Here is a 21,512-nt window from a genome sequence, read left to right on the forward strand (position 1 = left end):
GTGAGAGAATTACTGTGTGGTAGTCTCTTGTCACAAGTTTAACATTTCTATAGTAAAAAATGGAGTTTAAAACTTCATAATTCATTCTCTTGGACTCATGTCCTATTGAAACAAGTTATAGACGGACAGTTTTGTGATTAGGTAAAGTTTGGTAGTCACTTAGCATGAAAGAAAATATAGGAAGAATTAGATGATTAATGAAACATAAAGTAATTTTATTCTCTCCATCATTTGATTTGACAAAAGTTTTTAAGATGACCACTCAGCAAGCACATACAGTAAAAATGTTAATATGGAGATGAAAATTAGGGAAAATAGGAATAGGGAAAGTCAAGATCACATTTAAAAACATATATGGTTCCCACAGTTCAAATTTATTAGTTACTACTCACTTTTGAATACGTGTAGGAAATTTGTAGGCAGTTGGAAGTTTAAAACAAATTCTTTCAGTTACCTTATTTAAAGAAAAAGAATTTAAGTGGGGCAAGTGGCACAGACTTGTAATCTCAGTGACTGGGGGGATGGGAGGGTAAGGCAGGAGGATCACAAGTTTGAGGCCTGCCACAGCAGTTTAGTGAGGCTGTAAGCAATTTAGTGAGACCCTATCTGTCTCAAAAATTAAAAAAAAAAAAAAAAAAAAAAGGGACTGAGCATGTAGCTCAGAGGTATAGTGCCCCTGGGTTCAATCCCCAATACCAAATGAACCAAAAAAATTTAAACAATAAATTTTAGTGTTTTACATTTGTGAAACTTTCAGGAAGTCATGAATATATCTAGTAGCAAATTAAGATGGTTTCAAAAGTTAGCCTCTTTTACAGTCTTAAGTGCAGTCAGATTTGATAAAGCATAAAGTCTTTTCATATAGCTATTTGTGTCAAACTTTGTCTACTGTAGTATGAGTTCAAACTGATAATTTAGGCAAATAGCAGGTGCTCAAAAGATTGTATTGTAATAACAATATTTTGTATTTGAAGGAATAGTTAAATAAGAAAAATATAATTGGTGTTCTCTTTAGTAAACATAAAAATATAAAATTAGGCTAGCCAGTCAGAGGAGAATAGATCAGTGACTGTTTTTGGTGACATTGGTGCTTTATTAGTGTATTCAGTATCTGTTGTGTATTAGTATCTGTTGTCTATTGCTGTGTAACAAATCATCGCAACATTTAGTATTTTAAATATTTATAATCTTATGTAGATTGTGAGGGTCAGGAATCCAGGAGCATCTTGACTGGGTAGTTTTGGTTTAGGGTCTGAAGATGGGATTAGGACTGGAGAATCGGCTTCCCAGTTTATCACCTGTTAGCATATGGCTTCTGTTCCTTAGCACATTTGCATCTCCAGAGGGCTGCTTGTTGCACACCTTTCCCTAAACAAGTGAGCTGAGAGAGGGGCCAATGTAGAAGCCAGTGTCCTCTTTCCTAATCTGCCAACCTGCCATATTCTATTTGTCAGTTTGGACAACCCTGTTTTTTGATGTAGGAGAGTAGGTGTATTCACAAGGGTCTGAATACCAGGAGGCCTGAATCATTGGGGACCATCTTAGAGGCTGCCTACCACAAAGGGATTGACTTTTAAGTATGGACTTAGGAAAAATGGTAGAAGAGACAGAAAAGTGAACTTGCCACATGGTACTTGTCTATTGTGTGATACTTGAGTGCAATAAATATGCTATTTGTGACATTGATAAGATAAGATTGGCATTTCTATTTGGAAACTGATGAAGTTAAGGGGAGACTCTTGAAGGTAATAATCTCAAGTTTGATCCAAAAAAAAAAAAAACACTAAAAATCTTTTGGAGTTTTCTGGGATGGAGTGATGCTTAAATAATCATCAAGGAAAATTACTTAAACCAAGCACACAGCCTTATAGATTTTAAAAAATAAAAGATGACATGTTTTAGGAGTCCTGAAGGGAGATTTTGTAGTGTTTCTATGATGCTTTTGTAGCTAAAAACCTTTTTTGAGGTTTTATTTGAAAAACAAAATAACTGATTTTATTCTTCCATTTCTAGTTTGGTTTCTAACATGAACCATGCATGTAATTTGATACCTAAATCCAAGCTGGCATTTCTTTAGGTGTACTTTGTCAGTTTTTTAAAAAATATATATTTGCCTTTTTTTACATACCTTTATTTTATTTATTTATTTTTATGTGGTACTGAGGATCAAACCCAGTGCCTCACACATACTAAGCAAGTGCTGTGCCACTGAGCTATAACCACAGCTCTACTTGGTCAGTTTTACCTCTGAAACTTGCAGGGTATAAAGCTGTGACAAGGACTGTGAATTGAATTAATGTATTTTATTACTCTGGAAAAGTTGTTTCAAGAATAAATAAGGTTTAGTCTGGAGAAACAGAAGCTTCATTTGTTTGGTATAAGGTTAGATGACTTTAAGGTTTATATTTTGTATACTTTAAGATATTTACTTTATATGTTAACTGTAATAGGTAATATGATTTTATTAAAACTGTAAATTTTTAATGTTTTACAAATTTTTATTATAATACTTCTAAAATTCAAGGAGCTCTCTTGGTAATTTTTTTCCTTCCTATTACTGCAGGGTCGGAGACTTCAGGACCCCAACTTTTGCCAGTGAGAGCTCTAAATGAAGTCTTTATTGGGGAGAGTCTATCATCCAGGTATTTTTAAACCCATGATCTTGATTATATAATTTAATATGTTAGTACTTTTTGGATATTAATGTCCAAAAGTTGACTAAGATTTGTGAATAATTAATACTGTATAAGTAGTAGAAATTATTTAATGAAAATTTTCCCCAAACCATCATACCTATTGATACATATTAAGGGAAAAGAAAGGTTCATGACCAGAAAAATTTGTGAAACCCTACATTAAACAGTATCAGGTTTCTTTAATACTTCCCAGTATCTTTATTATATTAGGTGCTTTGTAAATATTTAATGAGGGATGTAGTAAGTGTATATTTGCAATTGGTATAATATTCTATATTATAGATATTCCATATTAAATTTTTCCACTAGAGCTGGGTGCAATGGCATATGCCAATAGTCCCAGCTACTTGGAAGACTGAGTTAGGAGGATTGCTTGAATTTAGGAGTTTGAAGCCAACCTGGGTTATATAGAAAGACCTTTCTCAAATAATAGAGAATTTCTCCATTAATTGGTCTTAGTGTCTTAAAGTTGATTTGTTTGTTTGCTTGGCTTTATCCAAGATCCAGTTAAGAATCACATATTGCATCTGCTCATTTGTAGTCCTTTAAAATTAAAAATAGCTCCTTAGCCCCACCTGTTTTGTCATTTATGATATTAATAATTTAGAGTAGTCTAAGCCAGCTGGTTTGCAGAATTATGATTTTTTTCTTTTTTATTTGTATAATTTTGTTTTCACTTCATGATAAGATTCAGATAAGGCATTATTGACAAGAATGCTACCTAGGTGGTAATGTGTTCTTTTTAGTGTAACACATTTGAAGAAAATTATATTGATAGTTTGCTTTAGTCAGCTTTTTCACTGCTGTAACTAAAAGACCCAACCAGAACAATTGTAGAGGAGGAAAAGTTATTTGAGGGCTCACAGGTTAAGAGGTCTCAGTCGATATACAGCTGGCTCCATTCCTTGGGGCTCAAGGTGAGGCTAAACATCCTGGCAGCAGAGTGTGTGGTAGAGCAGAGCAGCTCACATGATGATTAGAAAGTAGAGAGAGACTCCACTCGCCAGATACAAAAACATACCCCAAAGGCACACCCCCCAGTGACCCACCTTTCAAGTCTAAGTTTTTCAAATCTTTTTTCTCTGCTTTCTTCTCCTGATTATCACAATAAATTTGGCTACAATCTGCCAGCAATATCCATGCCACCACCTGACTGCTATGCTGTCTAGGAATTTCTTCCACCACAGTAAGGAGTCCTTTGCTTTAAAAATCAGCCTCACATATAGTCTCAGCACACGGGCAAAATGCAGGCAACTTTTCAGCCAGAGCATAACATGAATGGCTTCTACTCCAAATTCCAATAGAGTCCTCCTCTGATTCCTCTTGAGCCCTGTCTTTACTGTCCTTGGTCCTGTAGATATTCTGGTCTTCTGAGCACCCACCAGAAGTAGAAATTAAGCTCTGCTTACAAGAGTCTAAACCATTTCCAGCTTGTACTACTAAGCATCTCAAAATTCCTCCCACCAATTCTAAGAGCTCCAAAAGCTTCTGAACCACATGGTCAGGTTAATTACAGCAACAACCCCACTCCTGGTACTAGTTTCTGTTTTAGTCAGCTTTTCCACTTCTGTGACTAAAAGAACAACTGTAGAAGAGGAAGAGTTTATTTGAGGGCTTATGGGTTTCAGAAGTCCCAATCTATAGACTGCTGGCTCCTTTCCTTGGGGACTTGAGATGAGGCAGAGCAACATGGTAGAAGAGTGTGGTGGAGGAAGGCAGCTCGCATGATGATCAGGAAGCAGAGGGACTTCACTCCTCAGATATAAAATGCATACCCCAAATACAAGCCTCCAAAGACCGACCTCTAGCTATACCCGAACGGTCTTCAGTTACCACCCAGTTAATCCTATCAGGGGGATTAATTTGCTGATTGGGTTAAAGTTCTAATAGCCCAATCATTTCTTCTCTAAGCCTTCTTGGCTTTTGGGGAACACCATCCAAATCATAATACAGTTCAAAATCATAACCATTAGTAAGAAAAATTAAAGTTAATATGGTTCCTCATTAGTAGTATAAAAATATAGTATGTGCTTTCCTAACAATAAAATTTCTTGTATGGGACCTAAGTGTGATTTAGGCTTATTTGTCAATTTATTATTTTTACTATTTTTTGCATGACATGTATTTATTAACCAGCTAAAAATTGACTTATATAATGTAAAGTTAATATAAAGTTTGGTAGTACTTTAGAACCTGACAGTACTTTAGACCCTATCATTTTTATAGATATCAGTAAGTTAGGGAAAGAAGATTAGTATGTGTTTTATGTCCCACTTACTGCTACCAGAACCCTGTGACTATTTAGGGGCTGTGTAATTGATTCCCTAACTTTCTAAATTCATGGAATTTTTAGTAATTCTTTTGTTTCAAGCCATCTACTTTTGTAAAAAGAGTTTAGTTATGACGAGAAAAATTTGTCTAACTAAAATATATCCACATTGTAGACAATAGTAAATAGCTTTATTATCAACACAAGTTATAGTAAAAAGAATTAAGCTTATTTATTTATTTAATAAGGGCAAGGGATATAACCCAGTGGTAAAGTGCCCCAAGGTTCAATCTCTATACCAAAAACAAAACAACCTAAGTCAGCAGGATGATTTGAATAATCTTTTTGAATTGTTATTTTTTTGTTGTATGTAATATCAAATTTATCCACAAAAATATATCATGTACCTGTTATGTACAATGTGCTAGTCATTGGGGATACAATGTGCAAGTCATTGGTAGTATTTTAATTTTTTGGAGGGTGAAAAATATATAATTTTTAAAAGTCTTAAAAGTAAACCTTATTCTTCAAGGAAATAAACTTAAAAATATACTAACATGTAAAAATGTATTTAACATAGTAAGGTCTATGCTATATAGAAATTGTTTTCTTTGGTTATATATCAAGTTTGAATCAATATGAAGATGAATAGTAAGTATTATGTGATAAAAGAGAGGAGGAGAAAATGTAACCATAACTAGTGATATAATCTGGTTATTATTGCCAACACATAAGACAGCAACAACTTCAAGTGATATTGGAGAAAGTCCATTAAATTAAATAGATGACAAAGGTAAAATGTCTTGTGAATTTATGCTTTGTCTATGCAAGCCACTTGATGGCTTATTTTATTCTGTTTGTGTATTTAATGATTTATGGTTAACTGCTTCAAGCTTCAACTAGCATTGCTTTATTCATTGTACTTAACTAAAAAATAACTTGGAAAAACCTGGGACTAGATGATATATGTGGGGAGGCAGTGAAGTCCCAAGGATAATGTCTCTTTACTATCTTTACTAAGATAAGGGCAGCAGTGAGTTGGTTTCTGATACTATTGAACTTGGTTAAATATTGGGGGTATTAAAACTTACTTTTAAAGATTCTGTGATGTAAGAGCTATAGGGAAAAAATGACCATTTATTGGATGTCTGCTATGTATCAAGCTGTGTATTGTTTGTTATCTCATTAATGCTTACAAAAACCCTATGAGAAAGGTAGTCGAATTTATCACTGAAAAGAAATTAAAATTTGGAAGGTTAAAATAAATTGCCCAAGGTTATATCATTAGTTAGTGTTGGAATTTTTATGTAAGCCCATTATTTCAGATTCCAGACCCTATGTTGAGGCTTTACTATGTTCCAAAAACCTAAGTACTTCACTTGGAAAATATGAAGTGCAGCAATATTATTCCTGCCTCATTTATAATGTTCTTAGATTTAAGAACATTTTAAAAGCCCAATCTCTTTTTTCTTTTCTCTTATTTGTTCTAACCTAGAATGTCTTATTCTTGGGCTGTAGCAGTGGACAATTTAAGAAGAAGTATACCCACTCTAAAGGGACTGTGAGTTTTATTGCTGCCTTAAAAAAATAATTTCTCCAAAACAAAAATTCTTTAAATTGACTAATCTCAATAAACCTGCATGTGAGAATGACACTAAATTTGCTCATTTTTTTGACTCAGCATCTCTTACCCAACTTGCTTTTCTTTCTCTCCCCTTGTACTTCTCTTCTATCCCAACTTACTTCTAATTTCTTGTTTCTACTTGATTCTAGCATAGTAGCAACCATTTCTCTGGATTTGGCTTGTCTGTACATAATAGGCTTCTAACATGAATTTTCTAGGAAGATGTAACAAAACTATGAAATAGGTTAAATGTGCATAGTAGGTGTGCTATTTTTTATAAGAAATGATAACTTCAGAGAAAAAAATGAAAAGGTTGTATTATGTAAAACCACCACAAATGAGGAGATTGCAGGAGAAATTTGAAAGGGTTAGAGTAAGTGATAAATCATCCAGAGTGTTAGTGTTTGCAATCATGTCTAATCATTGTCATTATTTTGAAAAGTTGTTATTAAGATTTAACATTTGTATTTGCTGAAAATAACTTAGTGTTGACACCATTATTTTAAGATAATTTACAAAATAGGCTTTTACACATTTCAGAAGTTCTTTGCATAATTTTAAATCATTTACGTATGCATGGAGTTAAAGAATAGTATCACTTTTGGTAGTGTCAGGAAACCCATTTGATTTCATAGTTATACAGTGTTCTAAGAAATAGAATCTTTTTGAAATTACAGTTGTAATTTTTTTCTTAGTTTTGTCTGCTAATAGAGAATTGGTTGAAATTTTTCTTTACAACTTTAACTGTTACCAATTTAAAAGGTGGTGTATTAGCATATAACTTAAGAAACAAGTTTAACAGAAGCCATTAGTAACTCAAAAAATTACAGATTTAGATATATCAAGGACTAACCATCAAGAATGAAATTTACCTAAGAATGTTATTTTCTTTTTTGAATCCTGATATGAAGCTGTGTTAGATTTCATAAGAGCAGTAGCAACAATGCTAGCTAAAAATGTATAGCCCCTGTTTGAAATATTAAAGATAGAAAGGAGAATATGGATCAGAAAGACATGCAGACATGCAATTTTTTTTCCTTATAACTTTTTTCACATAAATTGGAACTAGTACCTGAGAGATGTGCCTACTAAATAAGATATGTCTTGGCTAAGTTGACTTACTTACTTAGAATTTATCAGTTCTGAAGAAGACTATTTCTTTATTGTGAATCATAAACTTAGCAAACAGTTTTATATTATCAATTCATAGGGCATCCTACTACGAAATTTCAGTTGATGATGGCCCGTGGGAAAAACAGAAGAGCTCAGGGCTCAATTTGTGTACTGGAACGGGATCCAAGGCCTGGTGAGTAGTTTGGGATGTTGCTTATCAAGATTTGTGAAACATTTTAAATGATGTAACTTATTTGGCACCTCATAGTGGGGCATCTAAGGTCTTTGGTGCTTAAGAGGTAGCTGGTGTTATTGTGTAGGTTTGGCCCAGTTTCTGATTCACTCACCACCTGGCTCTAGTAGTCCTGCCTAGACTTCTTAGGTTATGCCTGCAACTTGTATTGGTCATTATTGGGCCTACCGCACTAGGTTTACAAAGATATAAAAGGAAATGGGAAGCGGTTTGGGATATTATATAGTTTTTAAATGTTAAGAATATTTTAAATAGTAAATGAACACAAAGTATAATACAAAAAGAGGCTGGGAGCTGGATACCTGTAGACCCAGCGGCTTAAGGAAGCTGAGGTAGGAAGATCTCAATCTCTTGAGCCCAGGAGATTGAGGCCAACCTGGGTAACAGAGACCCTGTTTCAAACCAAAGGAAACATGCAGATGCCACCCAAACATATTTGTGACTGTCTTCTTTCCCAAGAACATACTCATATTCTAAAATTATTTGCTAGATAGAATGTAAATAGACATCAAATCCAACACATTTAAAACTGAACTTAGTTTTTCTTTCCATGTTCCCTGTGTTGCTTAATACCATCAGTATTTAACCATCTCTATGCTCCAGAGAAAAAACATCACTTCTCAAAACCTTGCTCTGACCTTTCCGTCTTCCCATTCTTCATTCCCCTCTCTGTACAGCCTCGTCTCTAATCCAGCTCATTGCATATTCCAAATATTTGCTCATCTTTTTCAGTTCCTACTGCAGCTTCTTTTGTCCAGGCCCCCATCATTTTAGTGGATGTCTTTGGTGTCTCATCTTTTATTCTTCTGATTGTCCTCTACACACTATTAACAGAGTAGTAACTTCTAAAGTGTAGATAGATTTGCCTCTGTGTGTTCTGCCTTAAAACTTTTCATTGACCCCTGACTGTGTTCATATTACTTAGTTGTCATGTAAGGGCTTATAAAATGTGGCCATGGGTACCTTACTGGCCTTATTCCTGCCCTTACCCCTACTCATCACTAGCTGCAGATACCACAGGCTATTTGCAATTCTCAGCACATATTTTGTTCTCTCTTGCCTTTTTGTTTTTGCTCAATGCAAGTTTTTCCTACTTGGAATGTCTGAGCACTCTCAACTTTGCATCCACTAGCTAAAAAATCCAGTCTTCATTCTCCTTATGAAATCTTCATCAACACACAGTTCCTTTCATAAGCACAATGAATTAATCCCCTTTTTGTCCTTCCCTAGCACTTCTCTCATAGTGCTGTTATGGCATCTGTCACATTCTTAGTAATCTAATATGCTAATACCCAGATAGTTTGAACAACTTTAGGGATTTGAGATGGTGACGACTGTTATTTTCCTGTGTGTGTGTGTATGTGTGTGTGTGTACATAGTGCCTAATATATATTTACTCAAATATTTTTTTTCGAATAAATGACTATAAGCTCACAATAATAGTTAAACCAGTGTTATCAAATTGATTTTAAGTTTGGATGGTTTAATTTAGAGTTTTATTGCCTACTTTTTCAATATGACTTTTAAAACTTTTTGTTGTAGAAAATTTTCAGTTGATGTAAGAGTAGACAAAGTAGTGTAATGAATCCCCATGTATCATTAGGCAGTTCAGTAATTATCAACTAATGCCCAATGTTGTTTCCTCTGTGTACTAGCCTGACCTATGTCTTCTGTCCCATGGTATTTTGAAGTAATTTTCAGATATTGTATAATTTCATTTATTATATCATTTGTCACATTAAGTAACTTTGTATCTTTTAAGGAAAAACTTAGTTGTTGCCAAATAAAATAATATTTTGGGAAAAATAAGTATTATTTTAAAAGATAGGTTAACATTTCATTTTCCTGAGGGCTAGTTGAGAGGAACATTTCTAAAATTACTTTTTCCATAGTTATTTAAAGAAAAATTTAATCATCTAATATCCCATATAAAATTATTTTATGACTTTCTCATAGATTAAATTGGAAACATTGCAACTAACCGCTTTCATTTGTCATAGCAGCAGTTTCTATTGAACATGGTGGGCACTTGTTGAAAATTGGAGTAAGAATTAGAAGTAGTTCCCCAGGTTCTTTCTCTTTTCCCCCAGTATTCTTATCCATAAGAATGTGAATTGTGTCATAATTAAAAAAGTACTTGCCTGTGAGTTAGGAGTGCTGGTTAAACTGCTATCTAGCTTTGCAACCATACACATTTCCTTACCTGCAAGATGAGAGAAATGGAACAGGTGCAATAATATTACTTCTGAACTTCTTTGATTCTGTAAGTTTATAGTCTATGCATTATAATTCAAGCTGTCAGTTATTTAGCCCTTGCTACTTTGTACTGTACTAGATGCTTTTCATGCATTAATTCTTATAGAAGTCTTAAAAAGATACAGTAATATCTCCCTTTTATAAAGGAAGATGGTAAGCTTAGCAAGGATAAATGTTAAGGCCCAAAGTCATGTAACTCCTTTCAGAACTTTGATGCAAGCACAGGTGTGCTTGACTAAAAAACCAGTGCTTTTTTCACTGTATCACTGTTAATTGTGCTACCTTATAAAGGAGAGTCAGCTTTTAAGTAGAGAAGAAGAGGGGTTCTAAGCCATCTCCAGAGGCCACACAATTGAAGGATGAGTCTTTAGGTTGTTGTCTTGGTCCATTTTGTTTTACTGTAACAGAACAACATAGACTGGGTAATTTATAATGAATAGCTCTATTTCTCACAGTTATAGAAGCTGTAAAGTTCAATATCAAGATGTTGAAATCTGGTAAGAGCTTTTTTGCTGTGTTATTCCATCATGGAAGGTAGAAGGGTGATAGAGAGGGGACTGAATTCATCTTTTTATCAGGAACCCACCCTTGAGGTAACAGTATTAACCTACTTGTGAGGGCAGAGCCTTAGATATAATCACCTCTTAAAGCTCAACATTGTTGCACTGGGATTAAGTTTCTGATATATGAATTTGGGGGATGTATTCAAACCATAGCAGTTTTATTGAAGAATTGTTAAGATAAGCTTGCAAATCTTGGTGAAATAGTGCTTTTGCTAAAGGCAGTGGGACTTTGACTTTCTGCCCTGGAGTGTAATTTTGATAGTTTTAGTTTTCCAATTTCCAGTAATGAGAAGAATATAAAGAATGACAACCGCTGCAATGCTCACCCTTTACATGCACCTGTTAGTCTGAGTCCTGTGTCTGTGTTGCATTTGAATAAGTTAGATTTAGTTTAGAATTTCAGCCTTCTCTGCACTGCTTATTAAAACCTATTATCACCTATGCTTTAATAGAGCTCTCTTAACTCTATCCTATTCCTGTCACCTTAGAGGCTCTTTGTCCTATATAACTTGTTTCTTCCTACATGTTCTGCCTCCTCCTTCCCATTTCTGATGATTTTTTTTTTTTGCTATGCTTGATCTTCTCTTAATAAAATGGCAAGGGAGAAGAGAAGCCCCAAGGGTCATAGGGGTTGGGGGGAAAGCTAGACATTTCTATATATCCTGATGTTTTAGCACACTTCTATTTCTGAGCACTTTTTTGGTTCCAAGGTAGTTACGTTATTTAATTTCTCATAAATACTCTCAACGTATATGATTTTAATTTAACAATATAAAATGCCTTGGAAGTTAATTGACTTGCCCCCGACTGTGAAGCTAATAAATGTTGAAGCCAGTATTTAAATTCTAGTCTTAACTTTAAATTGCAAAGTTCTAAGGAGACATTGAAAAGCAAAGATCAGTGTAATCTATTTCTTGTTCTCTTCTTTTAATTTTTTGTTGAGGTGGGGGGTACCTGGGATTGAACTCAGGGGCATTCAATCACTGAGCCACATCCCCAGCCCTATTGTATATTTTATTTAAAGACAGGGTCTCACTGAGTTACTTAGCATCTCGATTTTGCTGAGGCTGACTTTGAACTCTTGATCCTCCTGCCTCAGCCTCCCCAGCCACTGGGATTACAGGCATGCGCCACCATGTCTGGCTCTTCTTTTAATTCTTGATAGAGAAAAGTTTGTTTTCTTAAGTGACCTCAGTCTTTGTCTTCAAAAAGAAATATGGAAATGTAGGACTCAGGTTAGCTAACTTTTTGTATGTAACTAATAAACTCCAAATCTCAGTGGTTTAATATAATAGAAGTTTATTTCTTGTTCTCATAAAGTACAGAGTGGATATTCCTAATTGACAGGTAGCTCCCCTTCAAGTGGTTATATAGGGGGCCAGGTTCCTTCCATTCTGTAACTCTGCCATCTTTTAGACACAGCTCTTGAAGTCGCTGTACTCATCTATATCAAGCCACAAGACGAGGAAAACCATGGAGGGTTTCCTGGAAGGCTGGGGAGCCAGGCTTGGAAGTGTCATCTATCATGATTCTTTTAGCTAGAACTCAGTCACGTGGTTATTTGGCCAGAGGGACTAGAAAATAAAGCCTAACTATGTGTCCAGGGAAGAAAAAAATTACAGGGAATTTCATCTTTGCATTTCTAGAAATTGTTCCACAGGGGTGGGGTATAGTGATTGTCCTGCATACCAAGTGCCCCTGAGCTCTCCCCTTATTGCAGTTCTCTGCCAAGATAATTACATTATTTAATTTTCCACAAATACTTTGGAAGTATGTGATAATTACATTATCTAGTTTCTCACAAATACTCTAGAGTATTTCAGAGTTTCTTCTTAAGACTCTTCCCAGTTCTCCTCCATACATTCTACACTATTAGACTTAAGAGTGAAGAGGTGTTTCTGTGCATGGAATATTAGTAGCAGATGAAGAAAAGCTACTCAGTTTACCTTCCATTTTCTTGTGTAAATTTTTTTGTACCTGGGGATTAAAGCCAGGGGTGCCTTATTATAACATCATCAGTCCTTTTTATTTTGATTTTGATATAGGTCTTGTTGAGGCTGATCTTCTTGCCCCAGCCGCCTGAGTCACTGGGATTACAGATGTGTGTCATTATGCCTGGTTCAATTTATTATAGGTTATATCTGATTTCAAATGGGAACTCTTAGAATGGTGAAGATTTTAGAACTAACAAAAAGTATGTTGTGTCCTAGCTAACACCTGTGTAGGCATACTCTTGGTCTTTCTTTCCTAAAGATAGTTATGAATTCACTAAGGTCTAGATTACAACCATAGGAAAATAATCTTATCTAGTTGTAATTCAGAGGAGTTAGAAATTTATAAAGACTTAAAAAAACTTTAAAAAGACTTAAAAAAACTCCTTATAAATTGTCTTTATTATAAGGACATACTAGTCACTGTCTTTTGCCTATTATATATTGTAATTCAAAAGTCTGAGTGAAGGTAGAGAGGCAAGAATGAAGTTGGTGTGGTTGGAATGTGAAATTGGAGTGTAAATTTTACACGTAAATTTTTGTGTATCTATAGTTTTTCTTGAATATCCAAAGTGTTTTTACATTTGTATACAAATGTGAATGTATAGAGTTAGAGAGTTTAGGGAGTAATTCCTGCATCGAAGTTAAGAGCCACTGATTTAAGTTTAAGTTATGTTGGTTCATAAGTTCATGTAAGAGGAGGTATGAGGCAGTAGAAGTTTAAATTATCTGAATTTTTTAAAAAACCTTTCCTTATGATCTTTATAAATGTCAGAACAGGAATATTTGTAAAAGTTATCTATTTTAGGAGCTGGGGTTGTGACTCAGTGGCACAGTGCTTGCCTAGCATGGGTGAGGCACTGGGTTCGATTCTCAGTACTGCATATAAATGAATAAAACAAAAGTCCATCTAAAAAAATTTAAAAAAAATTAAAAAAGGTTATCTATTTTGTACTAATATTTATTTTTAAGTGACAGAATTTGGCATTGTACAGGTACATTTCTCATCTTCGAGGAAACTATTAAAGTAACATGTTATATAGTACAAAAGGATATATATAGTGAAAAGTTAGTATTTATCATTTCATAGCTCTAGTATGTACACACACCTTATTATAATGCCTCTTGTTTTCTAACTTAATATCTTAGTTATCCTTCCACATCAGCACATATTGATGGTTTGTTTCTCTTTCTCACTGCATCTGTCTGTGTCTGTCTGTCTCTCTCTTGTTCTCTTGTGCTTTACCACTGAGCTACATCCCCAATCTTTTTTATTTTGAGATAGGGTCTCCTTAAATTGTCTAGGACTTTTCTAAATTGTTACTGGCCTCTTACTTGCGATACTCTTGCCTCAGTCTCCCAAGTAGCTCGGATTAAAGGAGTGCACAGCTACACTCAGCAGTTCTTTTTAATATCATATAACTAGTAGCTCTAATATAATTTATTTCATCACCTTCCTCTGGGTGTGTATTTGAGTTGTTTTACAGTTATAAACAGTGCTTCAGTAAGTTTTCCTGTATATATCCAAGTACATTATATTTTGAAGTATATTTTAGGATAAATTGCTAGATTGAGAAGTATGTTCATTTTAAAGTTTGATAGTACATAATTACTTTCCAACTGTAGCTGTTGTATTCCTAACAGTATATGAGAATACTTCTTTTCTAATACCTATATCAAAACATTGTCAGTTGTTAACTGTGTTCATTTGTAACAATAATTTCTAAGGATTCTTTGTGTATTGAGTAGATTGTTCACTTTTCATGTTAAGCATGTTTTTAGAATTAATACAAAAAAGAATTATGTGATTTTTGTTTCTAGGTCATTCAATATTAACAGGGTTGCAACTCAGGCTGTGGAAGATGTTTTAAATATTGGTGAGTACCAAAACAGCTATTACATGTTATAACATGATTGTTATATGCTATATAATGCATATATGATATGTATTAGTTATTATATGATATAAACTATTTAATGAAGATATTTCCCTTTTTATCTTTTATTAGCAAAACGACAAGGAAATTTGAATCTTCCATTAAACAGAGAATTGGTAGAGAAAGGTCAGTAACAGATGATATTCATCATTAATATAAATAACAATTTAGTTTTGAATTAATTTTGAGAATGACAATGTAGAATATTGTTCAATTAGGAAAGCACAGTACTTTTTTGGATTCAAACGTGCTCTTTAATTCATCTTTTTAAATGTAGTTAAATAATATAACTACATTTAAAGTTTAAATTAAAGTTGGACTTTTATTTTGTGAATTTTGTCAACTATGAAATATAACCCTTTTTTAAAAATATTTTTTTACATGTTGATGGACCTTTATTTATTTGTATGTGGTGCTGAGAATCAAATCCAGTGCCTCACACATACTAGGCAAGTGCTCTACCAGTTAGTCACAACCACAGCCCTAAATATAATCCTTATATCAAAACATTGAACTGTAGACATGTAATGGGGTATAGGAAAATTCATGTCCTCCAAATAGGAAAGGCATGCCCTAATTCAGTGTGCCATTATGGAAGGTTCTTCCTTGTCTGTGTTTATCTTTTCATGGCTTCATCTCTTTACAAAAGATTCTGTTATTTGAATTTGAGACCAAAAAGATTATTTTAATTGTGGTTTATCAACTAGCATTAGCATTAAATGTGTATCAAAGGAAGGAAAATTAGACACCCATAATAATCAATTCTTAATTATATAATTTAACTTAAAATATAACCATAAAGTAATGATAAAAGTTTAAGGTGACAGATATGTTAATTACCCTGAGTTGATCACTACCCAGTGTATACATGAATCAGAACATCACATTGTGCCTCATAAATTTGTACAAATATATGTCAAAGACCTAAAAAATATATGTGAAACTGAAGTTATGTCAGACATATAAATTATATATCTAAAATGTATATTTTTATCTTAATATATAATAGCTTTATGGATGTTTTTACTTTGAAGATTTGACTGTCTTATTCAAAAGTAGTGGTGAATGCCAGTGATACAATCCCTGTGACAGATGTTCCTGGAACTATTGTGAATTTTCTGTCAGAGCTAACATGTTTTATGTGATGTGTTCCCAAGGAGGCCAATTTTAATTTTTGTGGGTAGATGAAGTTTTTAAAGAGCCAAATATGGTTTTTCAACTTGATAATGCAAAAGTGTTGTGCATTCAGGAGAAACTGTATTTTGAATTTTGAATATTGATCTTTTCCCATGACAGTGAGCTCCAGCTCCCTATTTGCTATAAGATTGGGAGAGGAACTAGTTAATACCCTAGATTCTGTGTCGCTATGATGTTCAGTGGGTTAGGTGATTTTAATTTACAATATTTTTAGCTCATGGTGGGTTTATAAGATGTAATTCTGTTTTAAGTTGAGGAGTATTTGTAATTCAGATTATATTTTCATAAAAAAGTAGATTATTTGACAGGCTTGTGATTTTTTTTTTTTTTTAACATGGTGCTCAACTAAACTTACTTTCAAGCCTGATTTCTTTATACAGGTGTACCCCCCACTCAAACCTCCTCCTTCTCATCACCTTATTTATTTATTTTTTTTATAAAGAGCTTCTTGCTGTGCTGCCCATAGTAGCCTTTAAACTCCTGGGCTCAAGTGATTCTCTTGTTTTAGATTCTTGAGTAGCTGGGACCACAGGCATGTGCCACTGCACCATCTTATACAGTTGTCTTTAACCACTTGTACTTTTCATGCCAACCTTCCTGTGCCTCTTGGATGGAGAGAAAGCAGGGCCTACTGATTTCTAGAAATATCTTGAGTAATGACAGTTTCATTGAAGAAAGCATGTTGCCTATCATTGTTTGAGACTGCATTTTATATCAAGAGTATTAACCTCAACTCTTTGACATGGAGCTCTGGAAAGAACTTGTCAGGAGAATATGACAACTTGAGTTACATTTTTGAGTGTGTCTAACTAGTTCTGTTTCTTCATTACTAGCTTTATAGTAACTTATCCCAGCACCCCTTTCCCCCCAAACTGTATCTATTTCCATTGTACTGTGGGCTAATAATTGTGGAACCTGATATTTATTTCTAAGGCTTTTCTAAGGCTTTTGTTTTTGGTGTTCTTTTCATGGGATATATGTTGTAAGTGCCAGGAAACTTGCTACCTAACAGACCTTTGGAACAGAGTGCCTTTTTAAATTGGGGATGGCCTTTATATTTCATTTTACCCTTCTCAGAAGTGACTATCCTTTTTGAATGTGCTACTGTTTTTTTTTTCCCCTTTGTAGTAACAAATGAATATAATGAATCACTGCTGTACAGTCCAGAAGAACCAAAAATACTTTTCAGTATTCGAGAACCAATAGCAAACAGAGTTTTCTCAAGCAGTCGTCAGCGTTGTTTCTCCTCAAAGTAAGCATACTTGGTCTGATTTGTGACTCTCTTCATCTCTGTCATCCATTAAAATCACATTTGTTTGTAAGAGTATTCAGCTTCATTAGATTCATTTATTTAACTTACTCTATCAGGAAAAGTAGAATCTGTGCAACTAATGAGGTATCATGCTGACCTGGCTAAAACACTTTCTTTCAAATTTATTGTTATTTTAGGGAAACCAAAATTTAAGTGAAAAGAAGGTGTATATTTATTTAATTGGGTGATGTTGATTTACTGTATTTTTAATGTGTCGAGACAATAAGAACAAATTAATATTTGTTTATTACAGTAATTAGGGATTGAACCTAGAGGCCCTATACCATTGAGTTACATTCTCGGAGGGCCTCACCCCCTTTTTAAAAAAAAAATTTCAGAGTCTTGTTAAATTGCTGAAGTTGACCTCATATTGTGATCCTTTTGCTGCAGGCTTCCAAGTACCTGGGAATAATAGGTGTGTGCCACTGTGCCTGGCTCACAAAGTTAGAGTAGGATTCATTTCTTTTTTTCTATTTTTGATATGAGGGATTGAATCCAGGGGCATTTTAACACTGAGCTACATTTCCAGCTCTTTTTTCAAAAAAATTTTCCATATAGGGTTTCACTAAGCTGCCTAGGGCCTCACTAAATTGCTGAGGCTGGCCCCTATCTTATGATCCACCTGCCTCAGCCTCCCAACTTTGCTGGAATTACTGGTGTACACCACCTGGTTGGAGTGGGGTTCATTTCTGTCACCTTTTCCCTAAAAGTGACTCCCTAATAAATTTAATTATACTAGATTTAAGAATTTCTAATAATCAAAAGATACTATTAAGAAAAAGGCAAGCTGGAGTGAGAAAGCTTTGCAAAACTTATTTGCAGCAATGGGCTCATAGCCAGAACATCCCATCTGAAAATCTAGTTTGTAATGCTTCAGTTTCTTACACTTTGTGAGCACAGACATGAAGATACAGGTGGAAAATTACATACCCGATGTCATGTGATGAGTTACAGTCAAAAATACATACATTCTAGAAATATTGTATACATTTACAATCATAAATATTGTATATATTTACCTGCAGTCTATGTATATATAAAGTATACATAAAACAATTGAATTTTGTATTTAGAATTGGGTCCCAAGCCCATGATATGTCATTATTTGTATATAAATATTCCAAAATCTGAAAAAAATCTAAAATCCAAAACTTGTCTGGTTCCAAGCATTTTGGATAAGGGATACTCAACCTGTATATAAAAATTTCTGCAAATCAATGAAAAGGTAGCCAAACCAGTAGAAAAAGCACCAAAAGTCTTAGGCATTTCACAAAAAGTGGGTATCCAGTAAGCATGAGAAAGGTGCTTGACATTATTGTTCATCCAGGAAATGAAAATTAAACTGATGTACTATGATACCTGTTATATAAATGTTATTTTTACACATTTTACTAAAGTTTAAGAACAGATAAAACTATTACTATTGTGTTAGAAATTAGAATGGTGGATATGCTTGGGAAAGAAGAAGGCAACTGGGAGAGGGCACTGATTTCCTGATTTGGGTGACATTTATGTAAGTTTGTCAGTTAAGTTGTATCTTAGTGATTTGGGCCTCTTCTGTGTTAACCATAAGTAAAAAATTTACATGAAAATAACATTCTTGTTTAATATTTAACATATTTGTAATGGTAATAACTTAGCAGTCATATGAAAACAGCCTGTTAGTTCCATCAGCTCTGCACTTCTTCACTGATAAATATTGGGTACTATCTGGAACATATAAATTTTGAGACTTTGATAGTATGCCTATATTATTTATGTGGTTGCTAATTCTCTCATGCCAAAGAGCAACTTAACTGTTAAAATCAAGTCGAAATTATTTGCTAATTTAGATAAAAATTTAAATCAATTATTGTTTAGGGTTAAGGAAACTCAATATTTAATGTTTCCTTCTACTTAGGGTTTGTGTTCGTTCTCGTTGTTGGGATGCCTGTATGGTTGTGGATGGAGGAACTTCTTTTGAATTTAATGATGGAGCAATTGCTTCAATGATGATCAATAAAGAAGATGAGCTTCGAACTGTGCTTCTAGAACAGTGAAGGATTTCCTCAGATTGCAAATTTTGATTACTGGAAAAATATTTTTACTGTGGAAACAGATCATCAGCCATAAAGGTACACTGTTTTTTTGTTTTGGTGGTTATTAGGACTGATTGCTCCTGGGCTCAAAGGTGACAAAGAAAGTGAGATAATAATCTTCTATTGGATTCTGATAGAAAAAAAAGATATTCTTTCTGTGAGAAAAATGAACTAAATGTATTAGAATTGATAATAGTAAATTTCTCTACTATTTACAGTTGTTAACCAAGAGCGTTGGTATCTTTTCAAATTTAGAGAGGCAGGCTTAAATAAAGGATTCAACGTTTAGGATTTAAAAATTTAACTGTACAAGTTAAATTTGACTGTGTGGTAGTTTTTTTTTTTTTTTTTTTTTTTTTTTGCTTCCCTCTCCCTTTGTGGAATATTTTTTTATAGTACCTGTCAAATTTTTTAAAAATTTTTGATGATGGGGAATTTTTTTAAGTCTTGACATTCACCTAATTGAAGTAGGTTAATGTGTTTTTTAATATGTGCTAAGAATTTTCTAATTCTAGGACACAATGAAGTGGTGACTTTTGATTTAAAAATTTAAATCACTTTTGAAATTGCAGATACTTCCATTTGATGTTCCTTCTAGTTAATTTCAACAATACTGGGTGGAATACACCAATGGGACAAAGTCATGATGCTGTTAAAAATGTTGTAATTATCCAGTACCTATTTTGGGTCAATTTTTAAAAAATGATTTGAGTCCAATAGGTGTTTTCCATCTTTAAAACTCTCTAACATGGATTCAGGAACTAAAAGTAAGAACTGATGGGACATCTTCTATTAGGAGACATTTTCTATTGGTATTATCTTTAACAAATATTTTCATCTAGTGTTAAAATTGTCAGAGGATGGATTAATAAACAAATATGTCTTTGCTTTTCAAAAGCAAGGGCTGTAGCTCAGTATTGAGGTTTTCACTTATTTTCAAATTTTGCATAATAGCTTTGTAGGATAAAATGCCGTGGCTTTTCCCCCCATTGTGAGAACTCCTTTATTTTTGGAGGAAATTATTTTATTCTTTAACCCTAGAATTTTCACAGAATGCTCTTACTGCTGCAAGATGAAGTGGTATTATCATGCCATTTATTCAGTTGTATATTTTTTTCACTTGATGGTGAAAACAGTTGTCATTGATAAATATTTATGAACCTCACTGTGTCATCTATTCTGTGTCAGGTGCTTGATCTACATTAATGAATGAGAGAGACTCCATAGTATTTGAGACTAGTGACCTCAGAAGTAAAAATTCTGTGAAAGCTAAGATATGTAGTCAAATGAGTGCTCTTAGTTTTGCCAATGATTAACATGTTACTTTTATCCATACTTTTAAAAATGTTAATGTACAACAGTGGTCTAGGTGTTGATGTATAATGGAGAAGAATCTGTTTTTCTCTTAATTAAGAGTACCTGCGTAGACTGTCAGAGCAAATTTATTGATACATCAGATGGAAATAAAATAAAGATCAGTTTTCCCAGAGCTGGATCTGATTTTTTTTTTCAAAAAATGATATATATAAGAAAGAAGTTAAATTCCATACTATGGATTAACCACTCTAACAGGTTTTAAATACTTTCTTGAAAAAAATACTTTCTTGAAAAAAATGTCAACTCTGCCTTTAATATTGGAAGGAAATCTGATTATTCACATGTTACCATAGATGTTAATATGTAACATTAATAGGCAACGTATTGTGTGAAATTGTTCAGATGCCATATTTTTAAAGGTTTTAAGAATACTTACTCTGCTCCATTTGCAATATAACTTCTGCTCCATGGTGGGAATTCATTTCTAAGAGATGAGTGGCAAAAGATGTTAGAATAACAGATGTTTTTATGAATGAGTTAACTGTTTAATGGCAACTACATGTGAATAAAATTAAACCTTTGTTAGTTCCTTTTTATTTGATTATTTCCTTAACTCATAGATTATTATTTGAAAACCAAGTTTCTTAAAACACTCTATGAGGTCTGGGGCTGTAGCTCAGAGGCAGAGCATTTGCCTAGCACGTGTTGAGGCACTGGGTTCGATCCTTAGTACCTCATAAACATGAAGAAATAAAGGCATTCTGTCCATATACAGCTACAAACAAACAGACAAACAAAAAACACTGTTTGAAAAGTCTGTCCCCCAGCTGCTATGTATTATTCTGTGTCCTGTAGACTTTGTTCACTGCTAATCTTTGACACAGAGTGATAATGTTAATCAGAGGG

At 33.7% G+C, this 21,512-nt stretch overlaps 1 protein-coding gene across 4 annotated transcripts in view; it reads left to right on the plus strand.

Moving 5' to 3' along the window:
- Nadk2 (NAD kinase 2, mitochondrial) overlaps positions 1 to 21,195 on the plus strand; it is a 46,735-nt gene extending 25,540 nt beyond the window's left edge. Inside the window, exons 7-13 of one of the 4 annotated variants that reach the window (XM_046422346.2) lie at positions 2,564 to 2,642; positions 6,461 to 6,526; positions 7,800 to 7,895; positions 14,587 to 14,642; positions 14,775 to 14,828; positions 17,028 to 17,151; positions 19,112 to 20,778. In XM_046422346.2, the coding sequence (XP_046278302.1) occupies positions 2,564 to 2,642; positions 6,461 to 6,526; positions 7,800 to 7,895; positions 14,587 to 14,642; positions 14,775 to 14,828; positions 17,028 to 17,151; positions 19,112 to 19,250 (614 nt within the window). In that variant the 3' untranslated portion in view covers positions 19,251 to 20,778. Of the gene's footprint in view, positions 1 to 2,563; positions 2,643 to 6,460; positions 6,527 to 7,799; positions 7,896 to 14,586; positions 14,643 to 14,774; positions 14,829 to 17,027; positions 17,156 to 19,111 lie in introns of those variants that run through there. The other 3 variants (XM_046422347.2, XM_046422348.2, XM_046422349.2) reach the window with 3 other exon arrangements.
- Positions 21,196 to 21,512: the final 317 nt, after the last annotated feature.

This window comes from Marmota monax, unplaced genomic scaffold (genome assembly GCF_021218885.2).
Source record: "Marmota monax isolate L192 unplaced genomic scaffold, Marmota_monax_Labrador192_F-V1.1 WCK01_AAM20220418_F8-fsc00077, whole genome shotgun sequence".
NCBI classification, from domain to species: Eukaryota; Metazoa; Chordata; class Mammalia; order Rodentia; family Sciuridae; genus Marmota; species Marmota monax.